Below are 13,731 nucleotides of genomic sequence, written 5' to 3'. Positions count from 1 at the left end.
ATAAAGAAGTAAAGGGACATAAAAGTCAATTTAATTATGAAAAAAATGCTATAAACAGCAAGAGTTGCCTTACTCTACCCACTCATGTTAAGTAAGTGTATTAAACTTTTGGATGCTGAAATAATCTGGACCATTTTGCACATCTGAATTCATTTTACAGAGTATGGCAATCATCTGCGTTGCAATTTAAAGTACAACTGCTACAGCACTTTAACCCATGGGGGGAGATTACAGTAGGATTTCAATTTCATGCTGACTGTATTTATTGGAGGAAATGGAGACTTCTGCTTTTTTGTTTTTTTGTTTCTTTGTTTAATGTCCAGAAGAAAGCATGTAGTGTTCACATGGCACTACTTTGATGTGTTAAATAAGTTAATTAACCAAACCATCAAACAAACTGTCGGTTGGGGAAGTAATTATAGAAAAGAGCCTTCCGAATTTTTGTCTCGTGTCAAGAAAATGCTGTACACCTGTGTGATTTGAAGGTAAGATAAATCACCATGAGAAGATAGTGTTTTATGATTTAGCTACAGCAGGATGTACAGTTGGGCAACACGGAATGATGTTTACTACAGTCAGCTGGGTATGGAAATGTCCATACAGTAGATTTGCAAATGGCAATTGTTTGCACAGATCAATGGCCATACTAAATTTGAATGCCTCTTTATTAAGACTTGGATAATCTTCCCCTTTGTCCCAAGGTTTGCCTATACCGGTAATGTTTGAGCCATTATCATGCAGGATGCATTTTACTTAGAATGCAAAGGCTACACTATACATGTTTTCTACTCTACATGCTAATGGAGGGACTAAAGAATTAGAAAAAGTAAGTCTGTTTTTAGATCATTAGAAAACAATGTTAGTGATTGTGCTACTGTTAGGTAATGAGAGTCGCATCTGGATGAAGGCCTTGAAATAAAGAATATGTGTGTGTGTATGTGTGTGTGTGTGTGTATATATATATATATATATATATATATATATATATATATATATATATATATATATAATATATAAATTATATAAATAAATTATATAAATAAATATAAAATATACTGATGCACATAAGAAACGCAACTCAGGTCTATTGGATTTAATCAAATATTTTAAACATGGATATTAAACAAAATCACAGAAAGTGTGAACAAAAATACAGATCAAAGAATCATAAGTTTTCATTATGAAACGTGACATTGTCAGAATTAAAACATTACAAAGTTAGTATCGGGTATGACCTCCCTGAGCATTAACACAGTCCTGGCAGCGTTGACGCGTAGACCTGATCAGCCTCTGGATAGACTGCTGTGGGATGTTCCGCCACACTTTCTGTGCAGCTGCAGCCAGCTGGCGAAGGTTGGCTGGTCGCGGTTGTCTCCTGTGGATGGCACTGGCGATTTGGTCCCACAGATGTTCTATTGGACTCGGGTCAGGAGAAAAAGCTGGCCACGGCAAGACCTCAACATTATTTTCTTGAAGTCGTGCAATTGTAATCCTAGCACTGTGTGGTCTTGCATTGTCCAGCTGGAAAATCAACACTTCTGGATTGGCTTGCAGGAACGGAAAAACTTGCCTCAAGGACTTCGTCATTATATCGCTGAGCAGTAAAGTTGCCCTCAGTCTGCACCAAAGGCGTTCTTGTGTTAAAGGAAATTCCGCCCCATATCCTCACACTTCCAACACCCCACCGGTTGGCTTGAACAACACAACAGTCAGCATAGCGCTCACCACGACGTCTCCACGCGTGTTGTCTTCCGTCAGGTTTGTCAAGGGCAAAACACTCCACTGTTCTCTCATCGCCACCACCGATGTTCTCTGGCCCACAGAAGATGGTGATTTCGTCTCTCAGCTGTCAACATGTTATCCCTGAACGGCCTCCAAGCATGCAAATCATTTTCATGCAGATGGCGATAGTCATTCTGCTGATGCACGGTTTATTTCTTCCTGGAATTTCTCGTGTGCAAGCCACTGCAGTCTGAAAATGATTATGGAGATGGATCAGTCGGATGTGACGGTCTTAAATTTAAACCAGTTTAAATCCGGCTGATCCACTGGTCTACTAAAATTAAAGCTTTGAGTTCAATAACAAAAATCCACCTGCAAATGTGACTGTGAACTAGGGCATTATTTCATAAAAAGTAACATTCTATGTCATTGGAAGCTAGTCTGGTATGATATAATAAAGAGTTAACATTTCTTAAACCCTGCCACGTGCAGGCACCTCTACAGCTGCAAACCCCTGGGAACAGTAAGATTGGGCTGTGCAGTAGTATTTAAATTGCATGTCACCAATTTTAAACTGCAAAATGTGCCTTTCTTCCAAATGTCTAGAATGATTACCGGTAGACTAATTCAGATACTTTAGTTAACAGAGCAGGGGCTACAGAATGTACTATGTTAATGTAAATTAAGAGTAAATGTGGCTGTGGATGTTAAGTTGTAACTAGAGAGAAAGTAATAGTTTAAAGTTGAAAGGTGTCCAGGTTGTTTCCCTGTGATTTCAGTGATGACACTCAGGGCTTTGAGCATTACATATCTTTATCTAGTTTTAGTTCTTTATCGATCTATTAAAAGTAGTTTGCAGACAAATAAGGTGTTAGTCAGGTTAATTGTTATTTAGTATAAGATTAATCATGTACAAATGTGTATAATACAATATTTTCTATAATAGTTGGAGATCTGAATAATACAGTTTTACTTGTGTGTTGTGTGTTGTGTTGTGTGTTTTTTTTTTTTTTTAAACCACCGGTATGTTTGCTTAATAATGTCACTTATACTTTAAAAAACACAGTGGAAAAAGATCTTTAGATTTATTACAATGACCACTATTAAAGTAACAAATGGCTTTAGGTTGTCTACTATTTTATTTATTTATTTATTTATTTTTTTAATTCAGACACAGGTAGGACATAATGAGCTGTTTTAAAGTATTAAGAACAATTAAGTTGTGGTATTCTTTTGCTCAACAAGGGGGGGGGGGGGGGGGGGGGGGGAGAATCTCAAGAACTTGCATTTTGTTTCCACAAAGAACTTATCTGTGAAGAATTAATTTACCTTTCATCTGTTGTCAAAGCACTTTTTTTTTTTTTTTTTTTTGGAGCGAGGCTTGTTTTTGTACAGATGTCACTAAAAATAGTAAGAAAGTCAAAGAAGTTTGATGGTTGAAAGTTGTCCAGCACTTAGCAAACAAACAGATGACAAAGATTGAAGAGTCGTCTGTGTACTAGGAGACAGCTTTTTGTTTGGCACAGTTTCCCTGTACTGCTCTTTACTGTTGGTGGGAATAAAATGAATGAGTCTTAACATTTACCAGGGCTCCTTTGATATATTTTTAGACAATCTCAATACAATTACTGTGTGAGCTTCAACATGGCTAGAAATTGATATTTTAAATATACATAAATATTTTGAATACATTTCATGTACAGTATATCCTGATGAACTTACATTATTTGTAATATCACATATCTCTTGTGGCCTAAACTGTTTTCTTCTAAGAGCACTGTAATTTAAAGATAAAATACCTCTTATCACACTCTGTATTGTCAAAAATAAATTGGTTACCTAGCAAAGGCTCAGACAAAAATATTCTAAATAATCTACAAATCTGAAACTCACTTTTGTATATCCAGTGCAACCTAAAGACACATAGTGAAGTGCTTTACCTACAGTATAGTAGACAATGTGTTAAGTTAGGGCCAAAGTGATATGTTATTCTGTAATAGTATTATAGAGTTTATCATTCAGAAAATCAAAAAGCGTTGCATGTGAAAACCACATTTGATTTATGAAGTGGTTTTAGAATTACTGCAATTTAAACAGATGCAATTATTTCTAATAAAGTTACAATTTAATCATTACAACTTTTTAAACAGATGAGCAGTAATGCAGCCAGCCCCATGTCAAGCTATGCTTCAAGTGCCGGAAGAGGATCTGGAAAACCGACAAGTTTTGTTCCTGAATTACAAAGCATGATGTGAGTAAAAATAATGGCACTTTCATTTTGCTTAAGTCCAAACAGTAGCTGTCACTTTCTGCAGTGTCTGCTGCGAGAGACTATGTACTGGAAAGGTTTGGGCGTCCCTGTACTGTTTATGCTTGTGTCGGCAACAATTGCTCTGATTAATAGTGCAAAGCGGGAGATCTCCAGTTTTTCCTTTCACCAGGAGGTGATTCCTTACCATATTAGATGGGAAATGTTCATATAAAACCCTACTTGCCATGTGCTGTTAGGATCTTTTAAACTCATTGCTTGTTCAGAGGTAAAATTCTGATCTGACTGCTGGGAGAATTCAGCTTGAACAAACAAGCAGGTTGACCGTAGGTTCTGCCTATGAAATTATCTACCGAATAAATAAATACATCATTTTTGTCTGGTGAATCTGTACATTTCTGGTAATGCCATGATATTGTAATGCACAGGCAGATGATATATTAACATATATTCAATTTTCTAATGCCATTACTAATAGTTTGCTTCATTATATGTACACAATACTAATATAGAATACAGTATGGTGAAACCCATGTTTCACTGTGATCTGATGAAGTCCAGTGTGGTTACATCATTCTTTAGGATGGAAGTATGGTGTCTGTATATATTTCTGCAGTGGTGTGGGTAATTGCTAGGTGTTCCACAAAAAAAGAAAACAATCCCACTTGCTTGAATTTCTTCATATTACACTCAAATACAATAATAATAATACAAATACATTTGCTTAACGTTCAGTTCAAGTCTGGCTTAATTTGAATTGTAGTGATATTTTTATTAGATTCTCTAATTTGTCACTGCCCAAGTACTTTTGTTACTAACTTTTTTTATATTTCTTTGTCTCGGAAGTGTATAAACTTCTTAAGACCCTGGCTGAGACTCAGTTGCAGTCCTACATTTTGCAAGGCACTTAATTACAGCTTTATGTAAGAAACTTTCTGAAGGAACTTAAGCTTAGTCCAATGTTAAAGATTAGTTTCCACCCTTGGCAAGCTACACATAGAGCAAAATGATGATACAAAGAAATCATACTTCTGACTTCATCCAGAAAGTGCTTTGCAGTTACGAGGTTCTAAATTTAATGAGGAGTTGATCGCCGCATATAATTATAGTTTTTCATTAACTTATTCACTACATACGTTGTGACAGGAATGGCACCATCATCTATTTCTGCCAAGGTAGCAATTGGGAGTAAGGATCTGGCAAAACTGCTTTCTAGCAAATGACTAACATCTGATGTTCATGATATGACACTCCTCCAGCGCTGTGCTGTGGAACGAGATCGGAGAGGGTATTCTATATCCCTGACCACTGATATACAATATATTCATAAATAAAAGATGAAAGTTTACAGTCATGATGAATAACTCTATTTAGTATGACAGGTTTTTCAGGACACTGAAGGAAAATGTAAAAATAATTTCCTTCTTTTCTCTTAGCCGGCTGCCATGTCTGTCTGCTGCCTTCATGGAGGTCTCTAATTGAGATTACTTGTATTATATATGGCAGGGAGCTCTGACTCATGGGAGGAAAAAATGGAACAGTAAAAATGCATATAATGAGGCTACTGTTTTAATTATTTTTATTTTTTAATAATTTGATAACAAGAGAACCAATTTTTAGAGCATTGCTATTGTTTCTCTCAGGATCTTTCTGCAGATCAATTATTTGAGATAAATAAGAATATACCATGCTGGAAATGCAGTATCCTCTAATTGTTTGACCAGCTGTATTTATCTATAGTATGCACATTAATGTATATGTAATTTACCATGTCTGTTCCTGATGCTGAAGATCAATTCAGGGAGACGGAGACAAAATCAATCATTGATGGTCAGTGTCATCTTCGGAGTGAAATCCTAAGAAAGCTGGTGACCTTCTCCAGGCCTCGCACATGCACACAATACTACATTGCAAATTGTCTAAGGCAGGCCCTTCTTTTGACTGTTCTAGAAAGATTGGTCATTTAATTCAGTGTACATGCAAAAAAAAAACAAAAAAAAAAAAAAACTGCCTTTTGAATGTTTCCCAAAACTCCTGATATGCAATATTCAAATATGCACTGAAAAGTGCTTATGTTGGATGGAAGTCCCTGCAGCAATACTCCGCTCCTAACACAAGGTGCTAAAGAGAATACAGACACTTTGACAGGTCCAACATTCCACTTTGCACTTTCTTTCCTCGCTGTGTTTGACTAGCCTACATCCTTTTTGCTCAACTGCTTGTCCAAAAGAAAAATATTTATAGTACATCTGTAAGACAACCGGGACTCTTGCAGAAAAGGCTGTATGATGTTATTTGATGTGAGTAAAACTAATATCACATTTTCAACTAGAGATTTGTCCAGTTTAATTTTTTAATGGTGAATGTTTTTATAGTTTTCATAATGTGTTCACGAGATTGTTATTTTTAAGTTCTGTTTAAACTGTAAGGGAAGATAATTAATTATAATTGTCCATGGTGCATATTGGGCACTGTTCTGTATTGATGTATTTCTTTTTTTATTGTACTTGCAATAATTTTTTTAGACTGATTAATTATATTTTTCTTTTTTTGTAATGCAAGTAAATGAACAGATATTATATAGCACGTTTTAAAAAAGCTGTGCAGTTGGCATGGTAAACTGTCTTCATTGTTTTCTGAATTTTAATTATAATAAACTGCAATTTGCAACAAAAGTGGCTATTTTTTTGAGATTAGGATGCTTCCAATTATGATTGTAGGAAAAATATATGAACATTGTGGTAAAACGCATCCGATATGTCTGGCAATGGTGTATCTGAAGTTAGTCACTGGAATCCTCTATTTGAGGTACAAAACCACCCCTTTGTAGTTGTAAAAAGTTTTTTAGCACAAAGAGCTGGCAGAAAAATCTCTTATTTACTTTTAAATGAGCTTTGGCAATATTTATTTGTGACTGACTGTTAATGCTATGGAAAGAGTGTGTTCAGGCTAGGGATGTCATGGTATCAAATTTTGACGGTACGGTTATCGTCGTAACGCGGTATGTCATTTTTTATTATTATTATTATTATTATTATTATTATTATTATTATTATTATTATTATTATATATTTTTTTAATTTTGGTAGTCGCCAATTTGTGTTTTTGTAGTTTTCTCCCCAATTAAGTGGCCAATTATTTTTATTTAGCTCAGCTCACCGCTACCACACCCGCGCTGACAATGAGCACACGCTGTCCTCCGAAGTGTGTGCCGTCAGCTGACCGCTTTTTTTTCACACTGCAGACTCACCATGCAGCCACCAAGTGCTATAGCGTCGGAGGACAACGCAGCTCTGGGCAGCTTACAGGCAATCCCGCAAATACAACACACTGGTACTACAGTTCTATCAGGCATTACCTAACTGGAAGTAGTGTTCATTGCAGCTCACACAGACTCGGCAAAATAATGCTGCTTTTTTTATTTCAAATTACTGTGGACAAACACCAAAATATTAACATTTTCTGGGCTCAGTCTGAAGCAAGAGGGGGTAATGATGTGACCACTACAACTGAATACCCTCTTCATCTTTATCAGTTTGGACGACTTCCTATTAGTTAAGAGAAGCAAAGTGATACCTAGCAATAGCCAATCGAGTGTGTTTTAAGACATGCAGTGTGCAAAACTCAATGATGAGAAGATGGCATCTGCACATTTCTTTTTTGGACTGCATGTTAACAGCAATGAAAACACTTTCCTGATTACCACTACAAATACATATGTGTGTGTGTGTGTGTGTTTTTTTCCCTCAAACACAAAACGTCATGAGAGAATATATATATATATATATATTATATATATTCTAACTAAATTAAAGGAAAAAAAGGCAGAGAAGAGACAGAGAGAGGCTTGTAGCGCTTGGCAACCAGAAGGCCGTGCGGAGAGGTCAGGGGAGAGACGGAAATCTGAGCTCCTCAAAGTGTGATAGGAAAGGCTGAGTAAAATTTGTCACTGGCTCTGCGGATTGTACAAATACGTGTTTGATTCAATAAGAATATAAGTAGTTTTGAACACATTTTTTAAAATACTTTAATAGAAAAAACCTAGTGGATCCTATTAATTATATATGTTTGATCAAAAGCAATAGGCAGCTGCTTCTTACACCTACATTTTTCATATAAAATGTCTCTCATACATGCAGTGATGTGAGGCTTTCCTGAAAGCAGATGTTTGGAGACTTTGAGTATCTGGTTTTTACAATTCAGTTTTTTTATAGTGTAGCTGCTGTTAGTCTGAGAACTTTTTATTCAAGTGGTGATCAAGACTTTAATCTGGTCCCTCAGTTTAATAGTATTTAGAATGAATATAATAGGGCAGCAGTGTGGAGTAGTGGTTAGGGCTCTGGACTCTTGTTGTGGGTTCAGTCCCAGGTGGGGGACACTGCTGCTGTACCCTTGAGCAAGGTAGTTTACCTAGATTGCTCCAGTAAAAACCCAACTGTATAAAGGGTAATTGTATGTAAAAAAATAATGTGATATCTTGTAACAATTGTAAGTCGCCCTGGATAAGGGTGTCTGCTAAGAAATAAATAATAATAATAAACAAACAACGTTTTCAGCAACATCCGTCTATTACCAGTAAAGGGAAAAAAAAAAATCACAAATTCTACAGCTCTGCTGCCAGGCTTAAGAGTCCAGACAGAGTATTTATTTTGTGCAATCCACATACTGGCGCTGAATGCAAAGTAAGGATTCTTCTGTTTATTTCCATTGAGACTCCATTATTTGTTAACTTGAGTGGCCTTTTTTATCTACAATATTACTATATTGTTACGCTTCACAAAACACCATAAAATATTAGCAGTAGTTATTCTAACAAGGTTAAATATAACTTTAAAAAATCTGTTGATTTACTGTAATGAATAACATTAGTAATACACACATGGCCTGTAAGTTTGAATGTATTTTTTGGGGCAGAAGTGCATTTTGCATCAGCTTGAGGTGAGGTAGCCCTGGGATGTTGAAGGTGTTTTTTTTATTTTTTATTCTATTTTATTTATTTATTTTTCTCGAGCTCATGAAACATCTCTGTAATTTGTCTTTGGATCGGTGCTCTATAAAAGATTTGTGTTCTTTCGTCTTGTAACTGAAACTAACTTTCAACAGGGAGATGTAGCTTTTATGTGTTACATACAAGTCTCAGAGTTTCAGTTTGCATATTTACTTATTTACAGCCTTCCAATTGCAAGTCACAGCAGAATAGTCTAAAACGAGTTTTAGTAGCACAGTTAAACTCGAAATGAGCAGTATGCTAGTTAACTTACCATTTTTTGTGTTTGGACTTACTGTACAGCACTTGGCTACTTTCTCTGCATAGGCGGTTGATTAATTTTGTCAGCCAAGTTTACACATTCTTACTGCTTCAGTCTATTTTTTTCCTATTAAGATGGTTTTCTAGATTACAGTTTTGAAATTACTTATTTTAATGGATTACAATTTATTTTATATTACAATACTAAAATATAATGTAAACGGTTGGATTCCATATCTGCTTTAAAACATGAACGTAGACAAACAAATGTTTAGTTTTAAAATCATGTTGGAAAAAGAAAAAAAAGATGGAAATAAGACACTCGTTGCATAGCAGCTTGATCCATTCCTGGTCTCTAAGACACACACATGAGCATTTTACCTGTACCCTATACTGTACACTGCGGCTAATCAAGCTCGTAGTAAAACATGGAATGTGCGAAACTGCTATTTGCATTCCTGAGATGTCCAGGTTCCAGGCTTTAAACACTGTTTAGCTCCATGTAGTTGACAATAAATGGCAAATATTTAAAGCTACAAATACATGGTCTTTTCCAGTTTTAATATTCTACCATATAATATGGTTCTAAAAATCCTACTGCAAACCCTTGATTTCTGAAACCCCTGAGAATATTTTTTGTGTGTTTGATTGCCAATATTTAGATACTGTAAAGAATTATCCATAGATACTTATGAAAATATGATGGATTTACCAGTGGGGATGGTTTATTGGCTTATGTCGAACAGTACAAAGCTAACTGTTTGTGCATTAAATGTGGGTTGTGTAAATCGGGCATTGTGATGAATGTACCAAAAAAAAAGGTTTGTGATATGCCACATTTTAAAGAGCTGAGGTTAATAGCGCACATTTTAAGATGAAAAAACTGATAAGGAAGGCAACTTATTGGTTCAGCGAACATTAAGACTCTTGTAGTTGGGTTCTTATTATCCCCTCCAGTCACAACTTGTGTATAAATACAAGAGAATGTGATAGAATAGAGACTTATTTCATTATGACTGGTGATGTATTTCCTGGGGTGCAGATGTGATACGTTTATTTTTATCCCTTTGATGTAGAAAGTCTTGTTTTTCACGGCCTTACAGGGAACATTGGGGTCAAACAGGCTTTCTTATTACCTACTCATTTACAGATTCGTCACATTGCTCATTATGCATCACAAAAATAACAAAAATCTTAACAAAAATTGTAGCAGACAGTTTTAATATGAATGACAGTTTTACACACGTGGGGCATCACATCAAATTAAATTCTCAATTCAAAGGGCACATTGATTCTGTTTGCCGGTCTGAACTGTCTTGTGACAGTGGACTGTGGTGGGTTTATTATGTTGGTCTGTTTGTATATTTTGGATCACTGGGTTGGTGTTAATCCCTTGTATTTTAATGTAGCAAAAATTGTAAAGTATGTGAAACTTGCATGACCAATCATTCTTTCCTGATTTTGTGAACAGTCAACATGAAGTACTGTGCCTATTTAAAAATATTTAACTCGCAAGTTATTTTAAACCATGTTTATTAAATCAGTTTTTATTAATAATATTCATAACACTGTTCTAGACTTTTGTTGGCTTGCTAATGTTCAAGTAATAGGATTAAAATAAAATAAAGCATATTTTCAAATACTGTTTATGGTATATTAGTTGTATGCTTAACCTGTCAAATTGCCAAATCCTATACAAGTTTAAATCTGCTTTTCCCTACAAGGAATATACGATATACCAGTAACTTTACTGTTAAGCTACTGAAATAATAGGAATCATTTTGCATTTGAAATTACCTGTGAAACTGGTGCATGTTGTAAGCATATGTGAGACATATTAACTACAGAATAATACATCTTTGTAATAATACGTCTTTGTACTCCTGAAAATCCCACATGTCGCACTATATGCGATCAATTATACAGCACATGTGCATGTTCTGTTAATTCTGTAGGTAAATTATGTGAACCCTTTTAGAATGTCCCTCAGAAACTGGGACAACTATTAATTTGTCATCTGCAGCACATTACAAGCAGAATTCCCTTCACTACCAGCGACACTGATTTCCTGGATCTGATTAACTGATGTATAGTTGATGGTAAGTTTAGCTTTCAGTTAATCAAAGTCAAATGATCAGTTATCAAATTAAGGACCAGGAAACTTAAAAGATCAATAAATAATTCAGTGAATTTCCTTATTGTTAAAGATGAACTTGCACTGAACTGTTGACTAGCTCTTCAAGTTTAATACTAGTTTAAAAGGTACCAGTAGAGGTCTGTGATAACATAAACACCCATTTGTTGTTGGTAGCTTACTGCATTAAACAATATATAATTTAAAATTATTCCAGGGAATGACACAGACAACTGGTTTTCTATTAAATTTATCTAATATGGAGATACTGACTTATTGATACAATACCAAATAGCATGCCTTTCAGTTATAATTTTTCAATAAACAGTCGTGTCTTAACAAATTGTGGCTTTAAAAAATAAAAAAAATAAACTCCTGTTCCAGTATTTATTTACATGGATGTTGGGATTTTATATTATAACTATATAATATAAAATGTGTGTTGTCATGCCTCCACCCAAATCTATTCTACCATTTTAAATGGCAACATCAAGTCAAATGGATACAGTGTCTGATGAGTATATCCTCAGCTAACTTAGTCACGCTAGTCATTTATAAGAGCAAGTATTGGCAATACACCTACTAAAGTACTGGTATTTTAAAAATAGTTTTAAAAATAATAATTATGTAGCTAGTAAAGTAAATAAGTAAATGCCAGTCTAGTTACAGTATTTAATGAAACTCAACATAATGTAATTTATTGCGGCAAGTGAACTTTAAAGCTTCTGTGGTTGGGAACAAGAAAAGACTCCCGTTTGCACAGAGCTTATTTGCCATGACATCACGTAGCCGAACTCATTAAGAGTAATTATCAGAGCTGAGTGCCTGCTTAGGAGTGAAGTCTTGATATCGTTCCCTCTGGGTATTTTTATGAGTGATTTCAGCTACTGTCTTTATTGCCTGCTTGCCTTTTTTTTAAAAATCTTTTTATTTTTTAAAGGGTCCCTGGTTGTTTTTTTGGAGTGTTGAGTTGGGGAAAGTCACACTGGAAACAAACAGCAATAATGATCTGGCTCATGGACTCTCTGGTTAACCAGACTGTAATTTGGGTACTGAAAAGAACCTCTCAGCACTGCTATTGAGTATTTGTTTACCAGAGATTTGAACTACATTTTTTTTTGCTGAGGCTGCTCTACGCAAAAAAAAGAGAAAAACTGTGGTTAACCCTTGAATAACTGAAAGATTCCTAGCGTTGAATGGCCTTTTGTGCCATGTATGAAGGGGTATGTTAGCCCAGTTAAACATTATGTGCAATGTTAAAGTATGCATTCATAGATAACTACAAAAAAACGTCCATTCAGAAATCCTAAAAAAAAAAGCTTATTTTCTTGTATATGTCTTGAATCAAGGGAGATTCTCTTATGTCCATTTTGGGATTAATGAAAATTAACAGCTTTTTTAAAATAACCTCTAGGATGTTTTCATAGAAGTCTAAAAATAATGCTTGTTTTGGAAAACTGTACAGAACAGTATACAGCAGACAACAATAAAGTGCATGTTTTAACTGGAAAATGTGGTGTCCACAGATAAACCCACAGAAGAATTAGGCGTAATTACATGGCTGTTTGTTATGCAACTTTGTTTTCTACGATGCCAGCGTAACAGTAAATCAGAAACAGAAGAGCAAAATTTGAAATCCCACATAATTGGGTACGGTGACCATGACTATCAGACTAAGAGTTACTCAATTAAGAGGTGTGTGTGTGTGTGTGTGTGTGTGTGTGTGTATATATGTATGTATGTATATATATATATATATATATATATATATATATATATATATATATATATATATATATATATATATATATATAATATACTGCATACTGTACTGGGTGGTGTTGGGTGGGCGGGCGCGCGCAGACAGAAACTCCACACACTGGCAGGTTATGCTAAACAACCCCCAGGGCAGATGGAGTGATGTTTTGTTTGTAATGCACCGCCCGACTCTGTCCTTGTTTCACACCAGTCCTGCACTGCTCAGTTCAGCCTAGTATTTATTGCTTGGCTATGTACAACCGCATAGGCCTCCTAATGCACACTACAATATGTTTTGCATAGCTTGGACAAATCTTTTGTTCGTTCATAAGCTATTTTTTTTTTAATAGCTTCGTCTGAGGTCTTTTTAAGTAGTTTACATAGGCTACTGCACTAGCTAAGCTATGGTTCATCCTTAGACATTTAGGGACATTGGGATTATACGTGCTTTCCTGTATATCTGCCCCCCCCCCCCCCCCCCCCGCCGAACAAAACACATTTATCAAATGGTTGTTAGTGCGCAAAGCGTTTGTCAGCTAAAAGTTTTATAAGTGCTTAAGAAGACCCAGTTGAAAACAAAGCCTCCTTGTCTGTTATATT

The 13,731-nt window shown here is 35.3% G+C and overlaps 2 protein-coding genes across 5 annotated transcripts in view; one reads left to right on the top strand and one right to left on the bottom strand.

Moving 5' to 3' along the window:
- The window catches only part of LOC117403042 (transcription initiation protein SPT3 homolog), a 204,548-nt gene that overhangs the window by 6,963 nt on the left and 183,854 nt on the right, over positions 1-13,731 (top strand). For all 3 annotated transcript variants that reach the window (XM_059023763.1, XM_034004896.3, XM_034004894.3), the window contains exon 2: positions 3,873-3,973. In XM_059023763.1, coding sequence (XP_058879746.1) covers positions 3,873-3,973 — 101 coding nt within the window. The remainder of the gene's footprint in view (positions 1-3,872; positions 3,974-13,731) is intronic.
- The window catches only part of LOC117403041 (runt-related transcription factor 2-like), a 74,671-nt gene that overhangs the window by 50,087 nt on the left and 10,853 nt on the right, over positions 1-13,731 (bottom strand). The window lies entirely within an intron of this gene.

Source organism: Acipenser ruthenus, chromosome 5, assembly GCF_902713425.1.
Source record: "Acipenser ruthenus chromosome 5, fAciRut3.2 maternal haplotype, whole genome shotgun sequence".
Taxonomy (NCBI): Eukaryota; Metazoa; Chordata; class Actinopteri; order Acipenseriformes; family Acipenseridae; genus Acipenser; species Acipenser ruthenus.
This window is presented reverse-complemented; position numbering and strand designations above follow the sequence as displayed.